At 31.8% G+C, this 27721-nt stretch overlaps 2 protein-coding genes across 4 annotated transcripts in view; one reads left to right on the top strand and one right to left on the bottom strand.

Annotated features, from left to right (window-relative positions):
• The window catches only part of LOC145285874 (kinetochore protein NDC80 homolog), a 63598-nt gene extending 35953 nt beyond the window's left edge, over positions 1-27645 (top strand). For 2 of the 3 annotated variants that reach the window (XM_080134321.1, XM_080134322.1), the window contains 7 exons: positions 3405-3610; positions 6362-6508; positions 7440-7529; positions 11118-11210; positions 16277-16416; positions 19677-19779; positions 27054-27645. In XM_080134321.1, the coding sequence (XP_079990447.1) occupies positions 3405-3610; positions 6362-6508; positions 7440-7529; positions 11118-11210; positions 16277-16416; positions 19677-19779; positions 27054-27140 (866 nt within the window). In that variant the 3' untranslated portion in view covers positions 27141-27645. Of the gene's footprint in view, positions 1-3404; positions 3611-6361; positions 6509-7439; positions 7530-11117; positions 11211-16276; positions 16417-19676; positions 19780-26154; positions 26291-27053 lie in introns of those variants that run through there. The other variant, XM_080134323.1, reaches the window with a different exon arrangement.
• LOC145285877 (2-aminoadipate transaminase-like) overlaps positions 1-27721 on the bottom strand; it is a 238921-nt gene that overhangs the window by 176452 nt on the left and 34748 nt on the right. The window lies entirely within an intron of this gene.

Genomic DNA, 27721 nt, shown 5'->3' with positions numbered 1-27721 from the left:
AAAAAAGTAAGGGTTTGTTTTACTGTTTTATTCAAAAAAGTTGTCACAAAACAAATATAGAACAAATGTTATCAAAGGCAAGATAAGTTACTTTTCTACCTAACTGGATATGTTTCTAGTGTTTTTATTTAATGTAACATATTTATTCAACTCATAAAACTGTGCTTACCGATGTATTGGAAAATTAAAAATGGCGCCCGACTCTCTTTGACACGGTAAGTTTGGGAAAATGAGTTATAAATAGACAAAATACTGTTAAAAACCCGCTGAATATGTCAGCCTATGTCACGGTAACATTAAGCAAGTTTCTAACAGTATTTTGCATAGTTTTTTATTTTTAATTCCTTTTCCCAAACTTAGCATGTCAAAGATCCGGGCGCCATTTTTAAGTTTCCAATACATTGGTAAACACTTTTTCGAGCTGAATGAATGTTACATTAAATAAAAACACTAAAAACATATCCAGTTTGGTAAAAAAGTAACTTATCTTGCCTTTGATAACATTTATTTGTTCTATATTTGTTTGGTGACAGCTTTTTCGAATCTGTGTACAGTAAAACAAAGCCAAAAGTAAATTTTTGGTAATTGGGTGAAGTTGAAATAAGTAGGTCCCGCAGACGAGCCTCGTTCTGACATTTGGAAAATTTAGGTTAACAACCGGTGAAGCTACCAAAAAGTAACCCTTTTGAATGAAGATGGATATAAACAATAGTTTTTAAATCAATTTCTTAATTTTACTTAAAAACCAAATGTAAACATATATAAACAAAATATTCTAGAAAATAATTTATTAATTTTAAATAAAAATTGATTGTAAAGAATTTTTTAAAAAATAATTGAAAAATATTGCAGTGTTTACATAACTGGTTCTTTGGGATAATAGGGACCTCTTCCAAAACAAAAAAAGCTTTAGTGTTTTTACTATTTTAAAGCGTTTTTTAAGTTTGAAACACTAGTAGCTAGTTTAACTTAGAACCACAAGGGCGCATAGCAGAAATTCTTCAGGGTTTAAATGTATTGTAATGCTTTTATTGAGGTTGAAAAACGTTTTTCAGCCACCATATTACTTCCTATTTACTCGCTCCCCAAGAGGGCAGAGTTAGGCACAAGGTCGGTTTTTGATGTAGAGAAGCATTTATTACTAAAAAATGAAATGGTGAAATATAAAAGCAAGTTAAGCTAAAAGTAAAAAAAAAAAAAAAAAAATTTAATTCCAAGAATTTAAAGAAAAAAAAATTCAAAGAAATTTCGAACATTTATTATAAACATAACGAACAAGTGAAAATAAAGGCAAGATAAGTCAATGTAAAAAGGAAAACAGATTTTGTAACAGCAAAGTTCAAATGTTTGTTTGGATGAAGCAGTTTAGTGAATTTTTTTTTTTTTTTTCTTAAATATTTTTGTAAATAAAACAATTCGGATAGGTTAATTTACTTTCTATATCCATCATTCAAAGGGTCAATAATGGTAGAAGAACTGGTGTCACATTTCACGTGACTTAACTGTTCAGATTTTTCAGAACGAGGCTCGTCTGCTGGACTTGCTTATCTCAGCTGCACCAATTTGACTTTGCTTGTTTTATTTTTTTTTAAATATAAAGATTGACAAGACGCTTTTCATTTACTAATGGAAGAGTGTTGTTAAAAAAAAAATGCCAAAATATAAGTGCCTTTTTTTTCTTTTTTTTTTTTTTTTTTTCTATTTTTTTGTTACCAGTTGAAAACCCCACTGATTTTTAATGATTTCCTTGCAATGAGAGCGCTGTAAAATCTTTTTTCTCAACTTTTTCATGGACTTTACGTAGTTAGGTTGTTTTATACATAAATAAACTTCGCTCACAAATGAAAACAATGTTACCTCGCGGACCCTAAAGTTTCAGTGCAACAGTGCAAACAGATAACTAATCATGGGCCTCGAAGTTTCAAAGCAGACAGCGCCTATGTATGTGATGGAATAAGAAAACTCATTACTCATTAAGATAAAGATTACCTTCAAAGTATTTAATAAAATTCTTGTACATCATATTAAATGTTATGAAAAGGTCTATGACGTTATGGTACTTCTACACTTTATCGGCGAAACTGGAGACACCATTTTATTTCATGCACCTGTCGTTGAAATCCAAGGGAGAAATCAGTATTTTAAACTATGACCGAAGCATGAAATAGATAACAAAATTAAACTAGATAATGATTTTTCGATTTCATTTAAATTAATTTGTTGTTGACCCTTTAAAGTTGCTTTAATTCAAAAAAATGTTTCATCAAAATTATTTGTTTGAAAACAAAAAAAACTATAAAAATCCAATGTTGCTTTCATAACAAAATTGTTTTATTAAAATTATATTTTCTTGTGCAAACTTTTCAGTTAATATTTTTACAATTATATTTTGATAAATTTTTATACAGTAAATGTTTTGGTTTTCAAATGGCACTCGCCCAATTTAGACAATTATGAATGTCATTTTCTGTTTTTTAATATATATATTAAAACTTTCCCATTTTCAATAAGTCAAAACATTTCCAGTTAAACAATTACGGATATATGTTCTCTTTCACTTTATTTAGTTTTTTCATAGTTCTTTCCAGAAATAATTAATATCGAGTTTAATTTTTTTTATTTATTTCTAACTTCAGTCATAGTTTAAAATACTGATTTCTTCCTTGGATTTCAACAACAGGTGCGTGAAATAAAATAGCGTCTCCAGTTTTGGTGATAAAGTGTAGAAGTACCAACATTTTTATCATAAATTTTTGACAGCATTAATCTCACAGTTCAAACAAACAGTTCAACTTAAAGAGTATCATAATGAAAAAATCGTAAATCTAAGGTATTTTTTAACGATGCGCCCCCCCCCCCAAAAAAAATACCCGATTCTTACGATTAACAATTCCGATTAATCGTCTCACCTAGTTTAAACCATAACTGGTAAATAAGTATACAAGTATTAATAAGGTTGTTTGCAATGTAGTAAATGCTGAAATTGTGAAGATGAACAAAAGCAATATATGCAATGTTTTTCTTCAATAAAACTTTTTTTTTCCGTAAACATAGTCCATGATGATGGAGAATATATATTGATATTTCAGGAGCAACATTTCATTTCTCAAAAATAAATAAACATTCTTTTTGTTTTCTGAAGAGAAGAGTCCAAAAGTTGCTGTTATCTATAATTGTATTAATGTATATTTTTAGTCTGATTTTTTTTTTTTTTTTTTTTTTTTTCTGGTGTCAAAGGTTTTGTAAGAGTCTATCTAAAATGGGGAATGAAGAATCTTCCCACTATTAGCATAAAAAAAAAATAGGAAGCAAATATTAATGAGGATGGTCTTTTTCTAACTTGTGTGCAAAACAACTGTATATTTGCAGTTTGTGATCATTTATCTCTATTTCATCTCTTGCAGAAAAAGAGTTAGAATTGAAGCTTGAAGAATTGAAGAGTTTCCAAACCCAAATTGATAACCAAGAATATGCTCCAGCTGATGTGGAGCGGTTCAGGATAGAAATGCAGCACCTCCAGAGCCAAACCGACAACTTGGAGAAAGAGATTGCTCAGCTTGATGAAGAATTGTGGCAGGATGAAATGGCCATTGCCAAACAGCAAGAGAAAGTTAGCAATTCCTTTTGTATATTTTATTGGTCATTCCATTGCTCCTTAATAACTTGTCGATCATTTCGCATATTTACTGATCTAAACGAGTTCTTGTTTTAAAACTCTCCGGAAGTAAACAGTGTTTGTTGATTTGAAGATCCCCCCCCCCTTCCCCAATGAATTATGTTCCTTTACTCATTCTAAAAACCTTGCTTTTGTTGCATGTCTTTTACTTGATCTATTACAATTTATTTATTACTAGCAGTTACACTGAGTCAGCACACAAAATTGAGTACACTCAACATCGTCTTACTATCCACGATTACCCTGTGAACTCAGAGTATGGGAAATTTCCATATGCACAAAACAAAATCACTGAAAACAAAAAAAATACCCTAAGGGTAAGGATAATGTGTGAACGGATAAAATGATGGTTAAAATTATTACGATCTTGCCAGGATTAAAACCTGAAATCTTCTGATCCGTAGTCAGACACGTTATTTATTGTGCCACAAGTCCTGTCCGTATACAGAAAGATGCTACCGCGGCTGTGCTAAATTCCGTTAACCTGGACAGGTAACTTTTTCGACGATTCTATAAAACGGCCCAAAAACCCTTATTTCGGGCTTTTTGTGTGACTCGGCGTTGTTCGTTATGAACCATATATAGATAAGGACAATCTAGGGAATCGCACCTTTCAGGGGAAAAAAATGAATGTATGACAAAGCCCGACAACTGCTCTTGCTGGTTGTCTATTTGTGTAATGTTTAGGTATGTTATTCAAGAAACAACCGATTTTAATTTAAACGAACTGGCATACTGTTTTTTTTTTTTTTTTTTTTTTTTTTTTTTTTGACTGACAGGCCAAGATTTGGGAAAATTAAATAATTTGATATATTTACTTTTCACCATCTTTTTTTTTTCTTTGCTAAACATTTACAATTGAAAAATGAACACTAACAATTTTTAAAAGTAAACTTTTTTTACTTGAGGGAATATTTTTTATGTTTGACTTTTTTTTTTTTTTTTCTCCCAAGTCTTCAAAAAAAAAAAAAAAAAACTTGGGTTCTTATTTAGAATTACTCTTTTAAAAAAAAACAAAAAAAAAAACAAATACAGAAAATATTGACAAATCTTTGATGCATGTACTTGTTACAGAACAAAAATGTCATGATCCAAAAATCTTGTAACTTTATCACTTTTTTAAAGAAAATTAAATTTTATGAGGAAGCTAGGAGAGGACCAGCCATGTTGTTATAGAATGTTAAAATTCAAAGACCAACAACTCCATCTGACTAAGATGGATGGACTATTTTATTATTAATCCTTAAAAATTGGTGAATTTCATTTCCTTTACAGTTCTGAATTTTTTTAATGGGGGCTAATTGTTTATATTGTTTTGATTGGACTATTGTTCTCGAGTGTTTTTTGTATAATGTTTCGATTGGTGTAGCCTTCGATCTTCATCAGGCATATTGTTTGTTATCTTGGAAAAGAAAAGGGGAAAAGTTACTGGCTCTGTAGATGGTTTCGTATTCTTGGAGTTTTGTTTTTCGCTATGGTTTCATGTGTGAGAAATTTGGTTGTATTTTAAAACATTTGATCAATTTGATTTTTGGAATATGACAAAGCTTTTTCTGTATTTTTGTTTCTTTTAAATAAGTAATTCTAAATATGCACCAAAATTTGTTGGTTCTGTACAAAGATTTTTAGTGAATAAAAAAAAAAAAAAAAAAAAAAATCAGAAAGCATTTGTTGTGGCTAAATAGCACATGAATAGTGAATCAGCAGGAGAAGTTGTACATTTGTCGTGTCTCAATTTATCGTATATAAATAGTGAAAGTGATGATTTGAATCAAACTACATGGAGAGAGAGATTGGGGAGGTGATGTAACCTGGTATTGTGCACCCCAGAGTCTGGGACCAGATGAAGAATTTTTGTTTTGGTTACTCCAATAGTCTGAAATTGTTAGAATCTTGGTACATTTTGATAATCAGTTTTATTTTTCAGTTTTGCTCAATGCACGTCAACATTACAATGTTGTTTGCTTCATTATAGGATTGGAGTAGCATAAAAGAAACACAATATTTGGTATTTGTACAGTTTAATCAAGACATTCAAAAATGAAAATATCGAAAAAGTTATATTGTACGTATTTGTTTTGGACTGAAGATCTCCGGGGAAAAAAATTCCATTAATTTGATCAGTAGTTTTTATTTTACAGCAGAAAAATACATTTTTATGAGAGCGCGTTGAAGTCAGCCATTATGAAATTTGTTGAACACGCCACGGGGAGATAACTCCAGTTAAAGCGCCGACACTCCCTCCCCATCTTTAATACTAGCTTTTCTTCCTATAAATCGAACCTTTTGTTCGGTATCACAAAAAATTGTTTTTTTGCTGTAAAATAAAAACTTGATAAAATTAAGTGAATTTTTTTTTTTTTTTTTTTTTCACCCCCCAGAGAACTTCGTTCCATAATGAATATGTACAATATAACCTTTTTTCGATATTTTCATTTTTTGATGTCTTGATTAAACTGTACAAGTACCCAATATTTTCCTGCTTTGTTACTCTGTCTCTAGTTTCACTAATTTTGGAAATTATGTAATATTGGAATTAGGAAACCAAAGCCAAAAAATTTGCGCTTTCATAGAGCTCAAGAAGGATAATTCTGCCTATTTTAGGTCTACCATTAATATAAAAAAAAGTTTAATATCTTAATTCTTCAACAAATGTGTTATTTCTGTCAATTTTTTATTTTTTAGCTTAATGAGAGTTGTTATGAGCACAATAAACTGTGTCGGATGCTTGAGCTGATTCCAGTCAGTGCCAGTAATTCTAACGGTTTAGACTTTGAACTGAACCCTAGTTTGTTAAGTGGGAGCACAGAAGACCAATTTCAGAAGCATAAGGTAAGCATCTTATCATTCTTGAAACTTTTTCATACTAACTCCTAATTATCATTATTCAAGTTGAATAAGCAAATTCAAACTCGTCATTTGAATCACGATTGCAAATAGTATTAGAGGTTTGATTTAAGATAATCTTCAGTTTCATTTTTTTGCAAAAAAAAAACAACCAGACCTCATTTGCTATGTAGGAAAATGGTGCTAGAAATTTACACAAAGGAGGCTACAACAGTTCAGCACCTGTCCAAATTTACATTGAATTGTTGAGTTATCTATTACCTCACTTGGAAGTTTATGACAAGGTTTGGAGATCCTGATTAAGTTACCAACTTCAATATAGGATACCTATTTACATCACCTCATGAGGGTAAAGATAAGCACATGGTCATCTATGTGGGGATATTTGGCTCCCGCAAAAAGTGTCGTTCTGGATGACACAAAAATAAAGATTTATTTGGTCAAGAAAGATTTCTCTTCTGGTTGAGGACAGAAGAGATACTACACTTTGATTCTAGGTCCAGTAAAAATGAGTTTTCCAAATGAAAACGAATTTTATGAGAAAAAGATTTGGATTCAGAATGAATTTTAAAAATCTGAGTTTTGACTTTCAAAAAATATTCCAATTTTTTATTACTCACCCCCCCTTTCATTTTTATACAGTTGATCGTTAAGTCTTTAAATGAACATGTTTTCTTTTTACATTTGTAGATTTTCTTCAGTTTTCATCTTACAGAAACATTTTCAACTTGAAGTGAATATTTTATCAGCGTTTTTTTTTTTTCTCAATGATGATTAGATATTTTGATAATTTTACATAGAATTTTTATAAATCAAAGTAAAATTTGTCTTTTTTTTCTCAAGAAATATATGAATGAAAGCACAATTGCAGAGAAGTTAAATTTATATTGTAAGAAAAAAAATCTTTCTTTTTCAGTCTCAATTACTTGAAGTGAAAAATAAAGTTTCTGAAGAACTTCATTTGACTCATGCAGAAAAAAGAAAACTGGAAAATATTCTTGAACAGGTAATTTTTTTTGGATGTGAAATTCTATAATTTGTTTGTTGCTAAAGAAAATTCAGTAAAGGATATTTTATCTGTAGAAATTTAAGTTTATCAACATTTTGCTAATAGCCGCAGTATGTCCATCCCAAGCAGTTTTGTAATAAACATCCATGAAACCTTTTCTGACTGAATGCGTTTGGAACTAAAATAATTTTAAACTAATCAAAATAATCATTGTGAGGGTTTTATTTCTCTTGCTAAAGAGTCTGACATTTTCTGGTAGTCTGCAATCCCAATCTCTAATCTTGATGTGCAAATGTAATTCTAAGAGTCTTTTACTGAAATCTGCAAGATTTATCAGGATATAATTGATTTTAATAATGAACTAAGGGAGATAATAATTTTAAAAGGAGGGGGGGTTTCTTAGTGTTTGATTACATATGAGGTTTATAACAAGAATTTTTGACAATGGCTTTGAAGAAAACTTACAAAGAAACTCTGCCTGTGGAAATTCTGCTTAATGCTAGACAGATAAAAGGAGAAAGGGAAATCTTGTGGTAAAAAGATGAGTTCTTGCTGTGAATGCCTTACAAGGATTTACCAGAAATTGGAACTCCATGCCTTCCATGAAAAGAATAGACTAGCAATGGCTCTTCTGTGGAGAACTGAATAGATCACCCTTCCACTAGATTGTGAAGTTGATTTTGTACTCTAAGGCAGGAAAGTGATTTGTGCAGCATCTCTGCAGATGTGGCAGAAGTTTTCCATCTTTAGCCGTATCTGACTCGTATACTCATAGGAGTTGCTGAAATAAGATATCTCTACTGAAAGAAAGAAACACTCTCAGTAAAAGGAAAACAAGTTTGTTTTTTGTTGGTAGTGATTGTTTATTGAGGGAGACGGGCTCCTAGAAATAGAACCAATTCCTATCAATGTAAGTGTCTCACTTGGTTTTGGTCTTCATGTTCATCTAGAAATTTCTTGTTCTGGTAAGAGGCCCTGTGGGATCTTGTTTGTTTTTATGCTGAAATTCTCCAACAGATGCTCACTCTTGTTTTGGCATTCACCTTGAAGCAGTCGGATTAACAGAGAATTTACTGCAATCCGAATAAATGCAGACCACATATGATGGTCCACCACAGTAGCAGATATGAGTATTAGCTAATCATGGTTCCAGAGGCGATGGCCTGGAATCGGGTATCTTGTTTTACTGTTCTGTATCCTGTTTTTCAACTGGTCATGTCTGTTTTTGCAAATCCGAAGAGAGATTGGCTCGGTTCAATGGCTTTGTCGATCATCTGGGTGATGACAAAGAGCATAACCAAATCAACGAAGACGTCTTAAGGAGAGTTTACTGTAGAAAGGATGTGTTGCAGTGAGAATAAACAGCATTTGAGATGAACTATTGGCAATGAACATAAAGGATGAGATGTAAACAATAGTGATCGAACACCTCAAACTATCTGTATACAAGAATTAAGAATCGTCTCATGAATTCTTTTTGTAGAGTTGGATTTTCCTTACATTAAAAAGCAATCTCCTTCGGAGACAATTAAACACTGTTGTCAATGTAGTTTTCAAAATGTTCATTTATACATTTTGATATATACAGTAGAACCCTGAGAAACGGCATTAAAAATTAGTAACAAAATACAGTACAGTATATAATACACATGTATATAATCAAAGTACAGTACAGTATATAATACACATGTATATAATCAAATAACATTATAAATAACACCGTAAGGTGGAGCAAGTACCATAACCAGGGGCCAGAAAAACACTGTATTCCACATCGTAACCTGAAAAAAAACATATTCTAGGGCTACTGTATCCCGGGGTTCTGCTGAAGTATTCACACAGTATTTTTTTTTTTTTTTTTTGTGTGCCAAAAGAGTGTCCGAAGTAATACAATGTAACCTCTGCTTATTGTGAGTCTCTCCTCATCACATTATCATCTCCTCTTCCTCTATGAATCCGGAGATTCTATTGTTGGCATTGGTTTCCCCAATATTATTCTAGTCAGAACTCTTTCTAGAAAGACATTGAGTACTTAACGGAGTGACCACATGAAGTTTGTCAACATCCTAAGTGAAAATAATTTTGTGGAATTTACAAGATTTGAGCTTGGAGCACCCAGGTTGTCAGTCCGTGTTAATAACTTGACGTCACCTCAAAAATACAGTCACTGCCAACATTAAGTTTAGGAGATGCATGAGATTCATCCTATTGACAGTCATCTCCACACACACGGAGTACTAGATGACAATACTCTGGATGTATTAGATTCGCTCTGCTATTTAGGAGATATGCTGAGAGTCAGTGGTGCATGTGAACTCAATATGGCCACAATGGTGAAGGCAGCTTGGGTAAAATCTCTCGACATTCGAAGTAAGTTGTACTGTAGCTGTGATATGACCGTGAATGCAATGCTTGGCCTTCGCCTAGCTCTCTCTTGCCAGACTGCAACACAAGGACAGGATCTGCAACATGAATCCGACCAAACCAATCAGGTCAGATGATTTGCTGAAAGTGCTACATTTGTCCAGCATAGAGATCATCCTAAAGATGAATCGATTATACTGGTATGCTCATGAGGAACGTTGGTCTTCCTAGATAAACTGTTGCTGAAGCATAGATGTCTTGAATCACAGAGATTGTTCAGCCGAAGAACTCAGAAGCAAGGGATTGAACAAGATCACATAATGGAATTTGCAGATATTTGACCCATTGAACTGCGAGAACTGGAAGTGGATTTGCATGATCAAAAAAAAACAAACAAAAAAAAACATGACTAATAAAGGAAAAGTGGGTTTTAAATGAATACGCAAAGACAGGTACCACTTCTTTGTTCGTTATAAATAAACATGCTTGGATCATTTTCAAATGTATCCGCAATACATTTTTCTAGTCTTATTATAAATTCCAAGCAGTAATAAATTTAAATTTGGATTATGTAATGTAGACATCTTCTACACAAAAATTATATGCTGCTTGCAAGATCTTGAGATTTCTAAATACACTAGATAAAAAGCTGTCAAATGAGTGGCACAGGACTACTAAACTTTGTACAATAGTTTTGAACTATTAGTAATAATAATAATGGTAGAATTTTAAGTTATAAAAATGATTTGATTTGGTATTATATAATCTAAAGATTCTATATGCCATTAAACCAAATGAACACACTAGTGTTAAGACTTTTAATCAGAATCAAAAATCATAAACATCAAAATGTTTTTGGGTATCGGAATAAAGTTTGTGCCTTATTTCTGATACCAAAAACGATTAATTTTTTTTAATTTTTTTTATTTAATTTTCCATTGCTGTTCCAAAATGTCATCTATGTATCACTTCCATTATTGTATTTATGTTTGCAAAAATATATGTAAATATTTTATGGATTTTTACCGTACTCTGAAAAATAATTTTTTTAAAAATCAACTCTACAGAGTTAGATTTTAAAGGAATTGATAATTGTATCGGAATTAAGAAAAAATATTGGAATCATTCTATTGCTAGAATATACTTAGAATTTGATAATTTTTCTATGGTTTTAATATTTTTTCAGAAAAATAATTTTTTTTTTTTTTTTTTTTTTCATAGGAAGATGAGCAGATACAAGAAATGTCAGCAAAGGTCAAAGATCTTACGAACAATTTGAAATGTTTGGAAGAAACATTTAAAAGTGAAAAAATTGTAAGTAAAGAAATTTTATTCTTGGTACAACAGGGACGCATGAGAAAAGCAAATGTTTCCTTTGCTTTACATTATTAATCAGCATAGCGTTACCACTGTTGACCAAGGGTTAGTCTATTATGCATATGCATAATAAGTGAAACTTTGTCAGTGATGGTTGGGGCATGACCTTCATTAAGCAGGCCTGTTCGATCAAAACTGAGGTCATACATTTTGGTACAATCAAGACATACTGAAATGTTAAGATGTCGATAGTGAATGATAGCTGTTTTTTTTTTTTTGTTTTGTTTTTTTAAAGTTTTCTAAAACTTTAAAAATTGCTTTTAAAAAGAAAAGGAAGTAACACAATCTAGTTTATACTGAAACAGAACTTTATTCAATATTAATTTAAAAAAAAATGAATTCATTCAAAATGAATAATTAGCGTGGGTGTTGTTGCTGCATAAATATAACCTAACCTCTGAGGGTTGAGGATATACGTTGACTGGCAAGAAATGATGTGAGTGATATGATGGATGAGTGACATCAGTCTTAGACAGGATTAGATCTGATGACCTCAGAGGAAGATTAAATCTGAACAGTATTGAGAGATGTGTGTAGAACAGAAAACCTCGATGGTTGGATGAGAGTTGTTAGGTGAGATGTAAAACGCTTTAGATAGCAGCTTCAGTTCACAGGAGAGACCAGATTAAATGTAGGAAAAGATGGATTTGATAAAGAGGGATAAATAAAGAATGGATTTGATTAAAAGAGGGATAAATAAATATCTGGCCAGATAGGATAGTTTGAAAGTCAATATTTTTATAGCCATTCAGAAACATGTCTGCATGTAGAATGGAAGTTGAACTAAATATGACGATTTTGTTTTAGGAATAATATTTCATTTAAAGGCTTCAAGATTACTTTTTAATTAGGATTTTAATTAGTCACTTAGGAAATGCAAGATGTGACATCCAAAAACCTGAAACAAAATATTTTAATATTTGTTGCGTTTTTATAAACCTTGTTACATTATAAAAAGTAGTTGCAACTTCATTTTTTTCTTTTGAAATGTTTTTTTTTTTTTTTAAGATTTTATTTAAAAAAAAAGAAATATAAAGAATAGAATAAAAATAAAATAGCATCTGTTACAAATTTTTTAGAATGGAGTCCTCTTCCCATTTTATACTAGCATGGATGCCCGGCTGTTTGGAGGTGTGTTGAGCAAAAAAAAAAAAAAAAAAGTGGTAGTAGGAAGGCAGGCTCGAACCCGTACAGCGAAGGAGGAAAAAAAACGTGACGTCTTTGCTGTTAGGACCACCGCCAAACCGGAAGTGACATAGGTTTAAATTAAGAGGAGATGACTTTCGAAAATATTGGTGAAAAAAGCGATCCTCCCCCCTCCCTGTAGAAAAGTGCCCAGTTGAAGGTGAAGATATTAATGTTTTTAGCCAATTTTTCGGTGCTTGTCATCTGAAGGGTCAAGCTTCAAAACGATACTGATCTTGTGAAAATCCGTTGCCCCTGTCGAAAGTTTTAACCCTTTATTTACTTAACAAAGGTAGCATGCTCATTTCGTCAGTCATGACATGATACAGGTCCTAAATAATTCGTAATTATAGTTTTCGGTCACCCACACTGAGAATTGAACCTTCAAGACAATATCATTTTTACAATTGATTTTTCCAAATACTCTAACCATTGCGCCACTTGTCCTGGCAAACAGGTTTAGCACAAATTTTTGGAGCCTTAAACCTATTTTATTTCTAGTTGTAAATATTATTTATTTACTAATTATTATTACTATGTATCTATTACTGTATATATAATATATGAAACTGTTTTACTTATTACTGTGTATATTATCTATTTATAATTAAGTTTTAATGTGGACGGGAAGCATCTATAATATAAATCTCACCTGTCTGTTTAAATGTATATTTATGTCTCGCAAAAACTTCTGACAGAAGCGACGGTTTTTCACAAGCTCGGTATTATTTTAAAGCTTGGCCCTTCGGACGACAAATATAAAAAAAATTTGGCTGAAATATTAATTCCTTTACCATCAACTAGGCACTTTTCTACAAGTAGAGGTAGCAAAAAGTCGTTCCTTCATGACAAAGCCAAACACGCATGCACAGAAAATATTCTTTCTTGAATTAGTTTAAATATTAAAAAATTACCAAATTTTGCTCACGTGGTCATAGACCAGTCGTTATAGTAGCAGTGTTGTTATCTTAAGATTGCACGTCCAAGCCGACATCAATTTTATTTTTTATTTTTATTTATTTTTTTTTTTTAAATATTGAAACAGGGTTATTTATGCCATATTTTTCATTTGTTTTTGTTTTTTGTTCCATCACGTTCACTGTTTATTTTATTTTTTTTTTCGATTTATTTATTTTATTTATTTATTTTTTAAGAAGTTTTAACATTGTTCACTTATTCTTTATTTTGCATCACATTCGCTGTTTTATTTTTCTTTTCCAATTTTAAAGTTATATTTAAACGGTTATTACATTTGCTTATTCTTTATTTTCATTATCCCACCACACCCGAGCAATGCCAGGTACTCCCGCTAGTCTATACATATAAAAGCGAAAATGTGTGTTTGCATATCTCGTAAAAACTTTAGACACGGGTCACGGATTTTCACCAGATAGATATCATTTTAAAGTTCCAACCTTCGCTCGAAAAATATCGAAAAATTGGCCAAAAACATTTTGTACAGGGAGGGGTGCCGAAAAAATCGTTCCTTCATTTTCTCTGCTCCTGCTACTACGACAATAACGTCATGTTTGATCTAGAAAACTGTGACGTTAGTTTAAAACCACCTGCAAGTGGTTTTTAAAGGTTTAATTTTATCCGTTCTCAGTTGTATGTCTCTTTGGCGTAGGGGTAACGTGTCGGGCATTTTTTTTTTTCCGCCTTAGCCTCGATGTTTCGGGTTCGAGCCAGTCTTTCTACCTAAACTTTTTTCTTCTTTTACACCTTTTTTTACATTCGTTCGCCGTTTTGCTTTGTTTTGGTTTTTCCAATTTTTCTTAAGATCATGTTTTTTTTTATAATATTAAAGCAGGGTCACCCTCTCCTACATACGCACCCCCAAACACCCGGGCAGCGTCGGGTACCCCCGCTAGTTTAATATAATTGATAAGTGTTATTTCAGTGTGGTGGCAAAAAAAAAAAAAATTGTGATTGCTATTCTCATCTCGTCAATTATTGAAAATTATTTTATTTCTGAAGTGGTCAGGTAAGAATATACGTATGAAAAATAAAACCATCAGCGCCAAAGTTTTCTGCTAAAAGAACAATACTCCCTCAGTTTAAAAAAAAAAAAAAAAAAAAAAATCTTATAGTTTTAAAGTGCTGAAACTATTAGTGTTTTGTTTTCTCTACTCTTTTCTGTATTGAGAATTCCTCTGAGACTGGGGTAATTATAAATTTGTTCATAAGAAGTATTTGAAAATACTGAAATTATTTGGGTTTCATTATCTCTAATTTTGCTCATCTGAGAGTTCCTCCTAGACTGAGGTAAATATAAATTTATAAGGAATGAGCCTATGAAAATACTGAAAACTATTGGTTGTTAGTTGTTTATAATCTTTCTGTGTTTGAGAACTCCTCTTAGAATCGTGTTTACATTATTGAGGCCTGAAACCAATGTTCCTATGTCGTATCCATTGTTAAGGTGCATATACACGTGGTGTAAATGAAAGTAAAAAAAAAAAAAACCTCAACATGAATTTTTCGATATTTATCCACTTTTGGATCAAATTTATATTTAAAATGCTGATTTTGTTTTTAAAACAAAAAAAAACTATCCCCTCTCCCCTCCATATACTTAATAGTACAAATTCTAAACAAAGTATATTATAATTGATTTTAAAGTTTAATATTTTTGAAAGTTGAAGATTTAAAAAGCACTTTTTTTTTCTTTTTTTTTTTTTTGTCGGTTACCATGAATTCATAAAAGGAAATGGCAAGAAATAAAATTGTTTTTAATATGTACTGTAATCTGCTTAACTCTGAAATATTTTGTAACAATGTAAACTGGAAAGGAGGTGGGGAGGAGCATAATAATGGCTGAATAAGTATCCTGCTACCACCTGTAAATATGACTTGTCTGGGAGAGTGACTCTATGGAACTATTATCACAATTCACGATATTGAATAAAATCGACTGATAATATGTGGAAAACATGCAGCAGATCTTGGCAGGTAATGTGACCATATTGAATTTATATGTGGCACCTGTGTTTGTATTGCTATGTTTTCTCTATAGGGAAAAAAAAATTTACTTTTTATTTTTTATCCAGGATTCACTCTTAACTAATGAACTGATCATTCATTATAGCAGACAGTACAGTGAGTAACCTGGACACATGATCTTTTATGTAAAATTAATCAAACTCGACCCCCCCTGGCCCCCCCCCCCAAAAAAAAACAACTTTTAAAATAAACTTTAATAGAGAAAATAGTTTCTCTCCATCAAATTTTTAGTTATATTATGCAATAAAATTTTAACCAGACTTGCTGGGGCGTATCAATATGTGCAGAATAAACTCCTAAACTAATGAACTTAGTATGAATTATCGGATGCATATTCTAGGAAACCTGGTGAGTAATATGGAAACGTTTAATTTTTTTGTTATAAGCATTTTATCATTTGTGTATCCCTGAAAACACACCTTACTCTACCCCCAAGCCCCCACAAAAAAAATTTTGAAGTTGAAATTAAAAACTAATGCTATACATATTATTTACACTTATTCAATGATAATTTTTTATGATAAACTACATTAGTCTGAAAAAAAAAAAGAAAAGCAGTTCTTAAAAATCCTTTGTACTATGTTCTATACTTTAAAACTCAATGAAAAAAAAACATTGTCAGAACTAAACTAATAACTAAAATCCTCAATAAAAAAAGTTTGGGCGTGAAATGACTGATAGATTCATCATGTTGTCAAATGAAAATCTACTCCGATCATTACTCTTTTAATATTTCAGTCAAATTTTTTAATATTATTTACTTCCGTTTACTAATGAAAATTGAAAGTTTTAATGATAAATGTTGTTCTTTTAAGCTTTATGAGCAGAGTATTGAGAGTAAGCAGTCCCTGTGCGACCAGGAATATAAAGAACTGACCGAAAGTCTTATAATGGCGAAACAGTTGGAGCATGAAATTGATTTGCTTCGAATTGATGCAAATAAAATTAAAGAATGGTAAGTTTTATTTTTAATTAATTTTTTGGTCCCCTGACCAACATAGGATTGAACCTGGTAATTCACTCCCGTTTGTCCATTCGCACTTTTCTCAATAACCACACCTTGGATTTTTTTTTCTTTTTTTTTTTTTTAATTTTGCACTAACATTAGTCATGGTAAAGTAAATTTTTCACTTGTGGATCGCGACCCTACATGCTCAGCTTGTTAAACATATCACAATGAAAAAAATGAATGTGATGCCATCACAGATATAGAAGTGAAGCTGATGTAGATGTATGTCGTCGTCGTCCCCCCCCCCCCCCAAAAAAAAAAAAGACAATTCTTGGGTTATGATAGATGGGAACCAGCTTTGTTTCATTTTTCGTTTTCGTTGATTTTTTTTTTTATCATTTTCGTTTCTTGTTAAACTATGCAAGAAAATTTTTTTTCTTATGTAGAAAGTCCTTCATTTTTTTTTTATATTTTTTTTTTTTTTTAAGTATCCTTCAGCTATGCTTTATTAGGAGGTTGGTAGTGGTGGGATTTTGATGGCCTTATGCATTAACATCTTTGGCTATGCACCACCTTCTGCATCAATTCAATAACATGCATAGACACACCAGGCATGATGGTGCATGGAAGACCAAGGAAGACTTGAGTGCGTACAAAGTGACTTGGCCACAGCATGACTGGTATCAACCCTTTTGATCACCCTTGCAATTCTTAGCTTACGACAGATGGGGGATAATTTTCTATTGCAAATGTTCTGTAAGAATTTTTTTTTTTTTTTTTTTTTCACACATGTATGTTGGCATATGTCAAGGATCCTCAGTTCATTGTTGTCCTTGACGTCCACTCCAATGAGTTCCAAACAGGATGCTCATGGGAACTATTGCATACTAATGACGTGTACATATTAGAGACCATGAACGAGCTAGAAGAAATATTGAAAGTATCAAAGAAAGAGATGGAAGTTAAAGGTCTTGGTCGATTCTGGAAAGACAAAGGTGATGGTTTAGTGGCTCCAAACTCTGGTCAATACCCATGTGTAGTATGTAGAAACAGGGTTAAGAGAATCGTAATAAGTGTAGCCACTGTGCACGGAGTGCATTAAAAGTGCAGTGGAGTGTGTGGTAAGCTCATACTAGATCCAGACTTCAAATGTAAGAGATACCTGGGATCAGCACATTCAACTGAGGGCAGAAGTTAAAATAGGTGAGGATATCCTGGAGGTGGTCGACTCTTTTTGTTACTCGAGATATGTTGAGTGCTGAAGGTTCGATTGTCAGTCAAGACAGCTTGAGTAAAGTTCAAAGATCTTCCCTCAATATTAATATCCTGAGCCATCCCAACTATTACCAGGTGTAAGATCTATGATAACTGCATAAGAAGCGTGATGTATGGCAGTAAGTGTTGCGCTCTCACCATGGCTTCATTTGCCAGACTCCAGAGAAATTACAGGGCAATGATTAGGTGGATATGTGTAGAGTAAATTGTAATGAGTGCAAAAATTGCTTATAAAAACGCCCACATGTCTGCACATCTTGTAGGGTTCAGCATGTTGACATCTGGTTTATTTTATTCTCGACAGTTGCACAAACTAACACAATTTTTTTGCTGATCATATACAAACAAAATATTGCCGATTTGAATAAAAGCCTGTTTTTCAGAAACCAAGTTAATCTGGATTTTGAAGTAGCGAGCTTTAACATCAGTATCGAATTTTACCCCGGATATTGTTAGTTTAAAGTGTAGAATAGTTAACAATCTGTTTAGGAAATTGTAGAATAGTTTAAAGTCAATAATTAGCTACAATATGCAGCATAAAGCCAGATCAGATCCAAAACATTAGGCCATACATTCTACTTGAGTAATTGGCCATCCAGAAACAGTTTTCGCTAGTTTGAATATGTTGAAGAAATGGGTATTTTATTACTTGCAGAGACCTAAGAGTAGACAGCAGAAAGAAAGTTGGGTGATCTAAGAAAACCTGGAAAGAAACTGTAAGACCATAAATGGTGGCAAAAGGACAGTCAATCTTCATGATTGTAATTGTTGGAACGTAAGGACAGACAGCGTTAAACCTCTTGTCAAAGAGAACATAAACAATAAATCTGGAGAGTGATTAACACCTTGTAACTGTCTTTTATTATGGTCTGTCCAAGTTATTGCTTTTATCTGTAACTAAAATATTCAGAGGAAATATTAGATAATATAGTATACCATACTTCAACTATAAATGTAGAATGTCTGGGACAGAAACGTCTACTTGATTTCCAATCTTGCACTGATGTGTAGTTGGATGATGACCCTCTCTAAGTGATGGACTTTATAATTTATTATGAATTTATTATAATTTATGGAATAAAAAAAATATTAAGTTTTTCAATTTGTATTTCTTGAATAATAAATTGTTGTAAATTCTAATTTAGTTTTAATTGAATTGCTTATATAAAGATAGATATAGATATTTTTTTTTTTAATTCCTTTACCAAGGATTAAAATTTTTTTTTTTTTTGGGGGGGGGGTAGAATTCATTCTAGAATATCTATTAACCAATCCCAGTCGATTAAATAAAGGGTTGAATGCCAAATTCCTATAACAAGACATCTAAAGAAGGCTATAGAGTTTAACAGTCAAAATGTTATAAACATATTAGCAATCCAGATGTAACAAAAAAAAAACAGTACAAAACTTTTAACTGATATCAATAAGGATAAAGAACCCTCCTATATTATAGAAGAAATAAATTGCCTTCAATTTTTATTTGTTGCCTTTCATTTTCCTGTCTTTTTTGGTCCCTTTACAAAAGGAGAGTGAACCTATAAATTCACCCTTGTCCGTTCGTCTGTCTGCACTTTTCTCAATAAATATGCCTTGGAAGTTTGAAAATTTTCACAAATATTAAACATATGAGTAAAAAATAACGGAACAGGTTTTCTGATGGACTTAGTCATTTCTTTTTTTTTTTTTGCATGGTGCATAACTCAAATTTACATATGTTAAGGCCTAAAACTGCACCGTTTGTTCATTTTCACCAGAATATGTCTCCCAGGGACTTTTGGGGCTAAATAGGGAAGGAGGCAAATGTTGAACTTGGTCAGTTTTTTTATGCCTCGTTCACTGTTCACTCATGGAGGACCATGCATGCTTCACTTGTTTTTGTCATTGCTTCTCACCTTCACTCATTTAATGCTGACGGTGAAACTAGACTCAAGTCATAGATTTTAAATCTCTTTTATTTTGTTTTTTTCTATTTTGTTTTGTTTTCTCTAAAGTTGCACAAAAGAGACTGAAAGAAGTGACAAGTCTCAAGACGAATATGTGGAATTCCTACAAAAAGTGGAAAAACGAGTTGCTGAGCACAAAGGCAAAATTACGGTGAGTATATTTTCTACTTTATCCTACAAATCTTGTTTTTTGCAAAGTTCAATTCAGTTGATTTTTATTCATCTTTAATAGCCAACTCGGTATTATGCTCCAATACCATCACACTCAAGACTAGACAACACATTCTTAAGGCATATGTTTGGTTATATAGTTATATAGTTGTGAAAGCTGGACTATCTGCCCCAAAATGCAGAAATGCATTAATAACACAGAAATTTGGTTTATGAGACAAATGTTAGGGGTCGTTTGGAAAGATCACATTTTTAACGAGGAAATATGGACAAGATCTGGATGCACTAAAGAAATACTGATGGAAACTATCATGAAAAGACAAATGTTCTTAGGACATATTTACTGTCAAAGAGGCATAGAACATCTGATATTGACTGGTAGAAAAAGCAAGGTCAACAAAGACGCACTTTGATGGACAATTTGATTGATTGGACGGGATTATTGTCAAAAGTTAAGCTGTTTTAGGCTATGGATAGACACCCGCATTGGAAAACTATGGTCTCCAATGCTGTTAGATGGCAGGGCTGATGATGATCAATAGCCAAAGAAGTGGATAGATAAAAAGTAGATATAAAAGATTGCTTTTCTTTTGTTTGGAAAAGTTTATAATACAGCTTCCTATTCCAGTATCTTCTTTCCAAAACTCATCTGCTTACATAGTATCCCTGCAACTTATGTCCCTGATAGTAGCCCCCTATATCAAAGTGGCACTGTGCCCTATTTGGGGTGAAAATAGAATTTTTTTTTAAAAATGCAAGGTTGTAGAACTCTCTTCCTGCTCACTGTTTTCTTACTACCTACATGCTTGGTCTTTTCAAAACTAAAATCAATAGGCATCTATCTTAGCAATTATCTTTCAATCCTGTTCTCAAGCAATTTTCATAAAAAAGTGGATAATAAGATTATCATTTGTTTGACATGTAATATAGTGCATATGAGCACATGCGGAAAATAGCAACAGCAAAGGATGGCTGCCTTATGAAGAGATTAGCAGCAGTAGCCAAAAAAGCGCATATGCAAATTAGGTGTGCTCGAGAATAAATGCACCACGTGATCGGAGAAGCGAAGTGCTGGGTCGAAGAAAATTGACGTGTAAAGCTGGGGATGAGAATGAGCCAACATGCGGTCAGAGGAAGGAGAAATGCAGCCATGCTAGATGAACATGTGGTAGCGAGAAACTATAAGTAGTGTAGAGACGGGAGAGTAACAGTTATAAATGCTTTTATTAAAAAGGAAAAGATGTCGACCTGGATTTTCATTTTTGTTTGTTCCTTTTCGACGTTGCTGGATGCTGTGGGGGTCCGAGAGATGTTTGAATTATAACGAACACGGTTTTAGCGCAATGGCAACGTTGCAGAAAAAGTTTACATTAAAAAAAGAAATAATAATTTTAAAACAAGCATTTTTAAAAGTGAACACCGAAAAACTTGTGCTAATGCAATTGTTGCTTTAAGATATTCCTCTCTTAACTCTGTCCTAGATATGACCTTAAACTATATCTGATGGTGGGCCCCCAGCTTGCGGACTTTGGGGAGTGTGGAGCTACCCTTTAATTGCCATTGCTTCCAAGTTCACTCTGACCCAGAGTGGTAGTACCTGTTTGGGTCTCAACTATGGGTTAAATAGAAACCGACTTAAAAAAACAAATATACTCTATTAAAAAATTGTTTTTCAAAATCACTGGATTCGGCATTAAATACCCTGGAAAGAGTTGATACGCCGTAAAACAAACAAACAAACAAACAAACCTCTCTTAACTGACAGGAATTGGGGGTATCATCAGAATAAGAATGAATGGAGCCACTTAATAAAACTTTAATCAGAAAAATTTTTTAATTTTAGTAAAAGGTTTGTGTAATTATGATGAACATATTTTTGAGATGAGGATTGATAATTATTTTTTGTATTTAGACTATTATTCTCGTCTTATTTATTTTTTTTTTTTTTTTCTACAACTTTTCGTCCGATGTAACCTCCAACCATCTTCTAGTGTATTCATGCTGGATGTTATTTGAATAATGAAATGTTTTGTTTTTATTTTTTTTTTTCTTTCCCAACAAAACTAGCAAATATTCATCAATAACATCCAGTGTGAATGCACCTGAAGATGGTCGGATGTTACATCAAACGAAATGTAGAAAAAGCAACCAAAATGAGAATAATAGTCCAATCTGAGCTTCAATCTATGGTCCCCCCTCGCCAAACTTTCACAAGAAACACTCGTCTAGCTGTAAACACTATCAATAATTTCCCCCACTCTTTATCTGTGCCTAAACCTAAACGTAGATTCCATGAACAAAGCTTCTTTCTTAGAACTGCACGCCTGTGGAATTGTCTTCCGTTTTCCTGCTTTCCGGCTGACTACAATATGGTTGTCTTCAAGTCTAAAGTAAATAAGTTCTTGATGAGCCGTTCCATATAAGTTATCAACTTTACCAAATTTTCATTACTAATGATTACTATATTGACCAATTTCTACTGTACACTCTTTAACCCTTGTCCTTGAGTGGCCTCTGGGCCTTGATAATGTGGTGATGCCTTTGTAAAAAAAAAAAAAAAAAAAAAAAAAAAAAAAAAAAAAAATGATTGCGTAATTGAAGTGTTTGTAAGGATACCTTCAATATAGGTATATAATCTCCATGCAATGTAATATACTCTCTTTGCTATTTTAAAGTTGATATATATAAAAAAAAAAAAATGAAGTCTTACTAAAAGTAACAAGAAGCAGTGTAAAATTAAATGGTATTGAATCATATCTGCATTCATGGAAATGAAAAAAGCAGATAGAGCACCAAAGGAATCCTTGGACATGGCACCTACCAATACTATAAAATATATTTAACGACTGAAAAATTTTTTGTTATATATATATGACCTTGTCTATCTGAGGGATGATCTCTACCAAACTCCTGTCAGTTTTTGGTTAAGATCTGAAACTTGATATTTAGAGGATTTGGACTTATGGAATAAATTTGATTTGGCTTTTAGCCTGTAAAAATAACTGATAAGGGGTCAAAATTGAAAAAAATTATCGACTTGGCGGGCATAAGTCGACTAAGTGTTATTTCCATATGTGTACAAATATAGATTTATATCTTTTAACATTTTTTATTTTGTTTTATTTATTTTCTTTTTCTTTTAGTTTTTGTATGCGTATGAACTTAGGTCAGATTAAAATGAATAAGGCTGGAGAGCTACATGTTTGGGTTTCAATTCTAGCTGATGGCACCCAAGTTGTACATTTTTTACTTTTGAAATCACTGCTATTTATTAGGTACAATATAATAAGATTATTGGCACTGTATTAATATGAAATCTACATAAATTATATTTAAGTGTATTTTATGACTGTGCAATGCCAGGTGACTTGCAAGTATAAAGAAAGAGCCCGATAAATATACGACTCTTTTTTTGTAATTTTTGTATGATGGAAGATTGTCAGAATGAAGAGTTATTTAGTTGAATTGACTGTCTGGAATTGAATAAAAATAAAGGGGTCGTAATTTTCCAAGGAAAACACCAACATCTCCACTAAAATATAAATAAACTTAATTCAAATGGTGTGTGTGTATCGAGAGTTGTTTGGCATGCTGACTTTTGCCAAAAACAGAATGACTTTCTGGAGTTCCATCTTGTTTTACCATTCCTGGTGAAAGATGCAAACAGAATAGGAAGTTTCGTCATTTAATCTCCTATTGGAATTGAAATCGTCTTTTATGCCAAACTTTCTCAGTGGGAATTGAAAGTTGAATCTGCACAGACGTGGTCTCCTCACCTTTTTTTTTTTTTTTTACTTGTAAGTCGCTATTTATCAAGGTCTGAAGGCCACTCGAGGATAAGGATTAATCAATGAAAGATGGTTGTGTAGTAATCGTTAATGATATAAATTGGGTAGAATTTGATTATTTATGAAGACGACTCAGCAAGAACTTGTTTACATTGGATTTAAAGGCTACCATGTTGCATTCAATTGGGAAGCAAGACAGCAGAACAGTGTTCCACAGACGGGCAGTTCTGGGAAAGAAGGTTTGTTCTTAGGATCTGCGTTTAGATTTAGGCACAGATAGTGAAGGAAATCATTTATAATGGTTGTACCTATGTTGTTAGATAAGTTTGGCTATCACCGCGTATATACCAAGCCAAAAAACTCAATATATTGTAAAATATTGCATATATATACAAACTAGATCCGTCCCGCAACTGCTACAGCTCTTTATAATAAAATGGAAGATTTTTAATTTAGATTGAAAAAAGATATGAACCCTCAATATTCATCTCTGCATATGATCAGTTTGTCTCTTTACAATAGCTATTCTTTTAGATAACTTGAAAAGAATTGATATTAGTGATGGAATGATTCTAATAAAATTACCAATTCTGTTAATGCCTGACTCTGATACAATTCCCGATTCCAATAGATATACTAGGGTTATGTTAAAAAAAATAAAAAATCAACCAACAAGTTACTTCATTTTTTAAAAAATATAATATTGTGCTGGAACAAAATCTATAAAAGAAAAATGTTCATTTTTATTTATTTTCTTTTTGTATCTTGCTGATAAGTTATAAATTTACATTAGAAAATGTTTTCTGTATTAAACAAACTCCATTATTAATTTATTTTTCATTTTAAAGGAGCTAACCTTTCTTTTGTAAATGAATTTATGGTGCTTATTTTGAGTTGCACTTCTTGCGGAAAACAAAAATAACGAAAAACTGTATCTACTTGTCACTGCAGGAAAATTGTTATATTCCAAAAATCACAATTTGATCAAGTAGTTTTTCTTTTTATTAAAGAAAATCAAATTTTACGATTTTTAGCAATTATTTTAGCAATTGGTGAGCCCTTGATTCTGGAGAGGTTGTTATGGGGAAGGTAAGCAGGTATGAATTTCGAAAATATGACGATTGGTTTTTCTCACATCAAGAAACTCATAAAATTTGATTTCTTAAATAAAATTTTTTTTTTAAATTACTTGATCAAATTGTGATTTTTGGAATGTGACATTTTCAGTCTGTTACTTTTCTACATTTTCTTTACTTAAAATTTTCATCATAGGTGCAAGTCTAAGTAAGCAGTGAATTTGCTTAACTATTTTCAACGGGAGAATAAACAAGATTGTAATGCTTAGATTTTAAAATATTTGTTTGAAAAGAGCTGCAAATTTACTTTTAAATATTTAAAAAAAATTGTTTTTGTTTACAATTTTAACTATATTATAACATATTTATACTGTATTTTGATGTTATTAGATTTTAGTTTTACAGGTAGCTTGAAAACAATTCAGGTTATCCGAAATGTCCGCATGTTTTTTTTTTTTTTTTTTTTTTTTTTTTTTTTTTTTTTTTTCTTTTTTTTTTTTTTTTTTTTTTTTCTTTTTTTTTTTTCTTTTTTTTTTTTACTTCTGATTTCTGCTGACCGTTCTGCTACATGATGAATGCCCTGAAAAAGTCCCTTCCGATTAATGTTTACCGATTTTAAAATAAACAAATGAACTTGGCTGTTTTTCAAGTTAATAGAATATTTTAAAACTGGTAAGCATCAGAAGGGACTTTTCCAGGGCATTCATCATGAAATAGGATGGGCAGCAGAAACCAGAAGTCAAAAAAAAAAAAAAAAAAAAAAAACTTTTGGATAACCAATCTTCATCATTTGTACCAGCAATGGAAAATTAAGTTTAAAAACAAAATTAAAAGAATCGTTTTTGGAATTAGAAATTTGGCTAAAATTATTTCCGCTGCCATCAAAGCTTCTGATGATTTGGATTCTTGATTTGGATTAGTTGTAACACTAGTTGATGTATCATAAAATTAGTTGTAACACTAGTTGATGTATCGTAAAATTAGTTGTAACACTAGTTGATGTATCATAAAATTAGTTGTAACACTAGTTGATGTATCGTAAAATTAGTTGTAACACTAGTTGATGTATCGTAAAATTAGTTGTAACACTAGTTGATGTATCGTAAAATTAGTTGTAACACTAGTTGATGTATCGTAAAATTAGTTGTAACACTAGTTGATGTATCGTAAAATTAGTTGTAACACTAGTTGATGTATCGTAAAATTAGTTGTAACACTAGTTGATGTATCGTAAAATTAGTTGTAACACTAGTTGATGTATCGTAAAATTAGTTGTAACACTAGTTGATGTATCGTAAAATTAGTTGTAACACTAGTTGATGTATCGTAAAATTAGTTGTAACACTAGTTGATGTATCGTAAAATGTCAAGAAACAATATGCATAAATATAAAATATGTGCGGTGGAACAATGAACAAAATTGTGATTGTTTACAAGGAATTAATTGATGCTTTTTTTTTTTTTTTTTTTTTTTTTTTTTTTTTTTTTCAGGTAGCATTTTTAAAATTGATCCCAAAAACCTCTTAGAATTTTTAAAAGAAACAGTTCTACAACAAAATATAGTCTGAAGAAAAACAAGCCGAGCATGCGGGGTTCCCTTCCAGGAGTGAAAAATTTACTCTCACTATATGACTGTTTGTGTAAAGTATTAAAAAAAAAAAAAAAAAAAAAAATTCAAGGCGTGGTTGAGAAAAGTGCGAACATGATTTTGTGGGCAATTTTACCCCTATAATGGCCCCTAGAGAGAGCAAACAGTTATCCCGGAAAATCTGTTCTGGCAAAAATTTACTTTCACCATGACTAATGTTTGTGCAAAAAAAATTTTAAATTTCCAAGCCGTGTTTTTGAGAAAATTGAACAGACGAATGGGAGTGAATTACTAGGTCCAATCGCTCCATTGTCGGGGGATCGACAACATCCCCCAAAATACAATATATAATTAGTACCCATTAACTTGCATTATTTCTACTTAAGTTTCAAAACCTGGAAAATAACAAACAGTAAATAAAGCATACCAAACAATTCAAAAGGGTTGATATTCTGGTAAAATACATCAGCTAAATAAAGTTAGCATTGTGAATAGCACAGACCATTAAAAAACAGGTCTAAAATTTTGTTGTTAAAACTTGGAACTAAACTCATTTGTCCTTACAATAGTTACATAATTCAAATCAACCTGCAAAAAGACTGGGGGGGGGCTATGTTATCATTAGAAAATGGAAAAATTGAGTTTTATTTATATCTTCAGACTTTGCCACCCTACCTACAATTATACGTGAATTATAAAACAAATGAACAAAATTTGTTGTTTACAAGGATGCAATTGGTATCTTTTTTTTTTTTTTTTTTTTTTTTTTTTTAATGATTTTTTATTTTTTTATTTTTTCCAGTCATCTCTAAAATCTGCAAGCGAAGAATCCAGTGAGAGGAAGAAATTTATTGCCAAGATGTTGGGAGAAACTTTCGATTTTTTATAATGCTTCGTACCCTTTGTTTTATTTTATCAAACGCATCGGATGATTGGATGTAAGAAATGTGTGTGTGTGTTATGAAAATTGAACATTTCTCTCTTTCTATCAACAACAATCTTGTACGTGTCCAACATTTTAAGACATTTTGCTTTAATTAAACCTTTTTTCAGATATCGAAAACGCTAGTAACCTAGCATCTTGTACATTTCTCCAGCACTCCTGAATATTAGCCCAGTCTAAATAATATTAAACCATCATATTTGGTGTAATGTCAGTTCTACAATGTTGGCCTTCGGGTCAAGATCAAAATGTAGTATCTGTTCTGATACTATACTTCAATTTTTTTTGTTCTCAGTGTAGGAGAAATCTTGCATGACTGAGACAATTTTTAATTTTTGTTCTTTTCTCTACATTAAAAAATGGCCCTAGTATCTGTCTCCCCACAAGGGCAAAGTAAATAGGTACAATGTTGACATATGTTAGACCGCTTTTTTTTTTTTTTTTTTTTTTTTTAACAAGCTTTATTTATTTAAGCTTTATTTATCCTTCTTTCTCTTAAATTCTTATCGCTTCATCCCATGTTTTTC

The sequence above is a fragment of the Euprymna scolopes genome, chromosome 10 (genome assembly GCF_053919585.1).
Source record: "Euprymna scolopes isolate OS-2025 chromosome 10, ASM5391958v1, whole genome shotgun sequence".
Classification (NCBI taxonomy): Eukaryota; Metazoa; Mollusca; class Cephalopoda; order Sepiida; family Sepiolidae; genus Euprymna; species Euprymna scolopes.
Note: the sequence above shows the minus strand (reverse complement) of the source record. Positions and strands in the feature narration are given on the sequence as shown.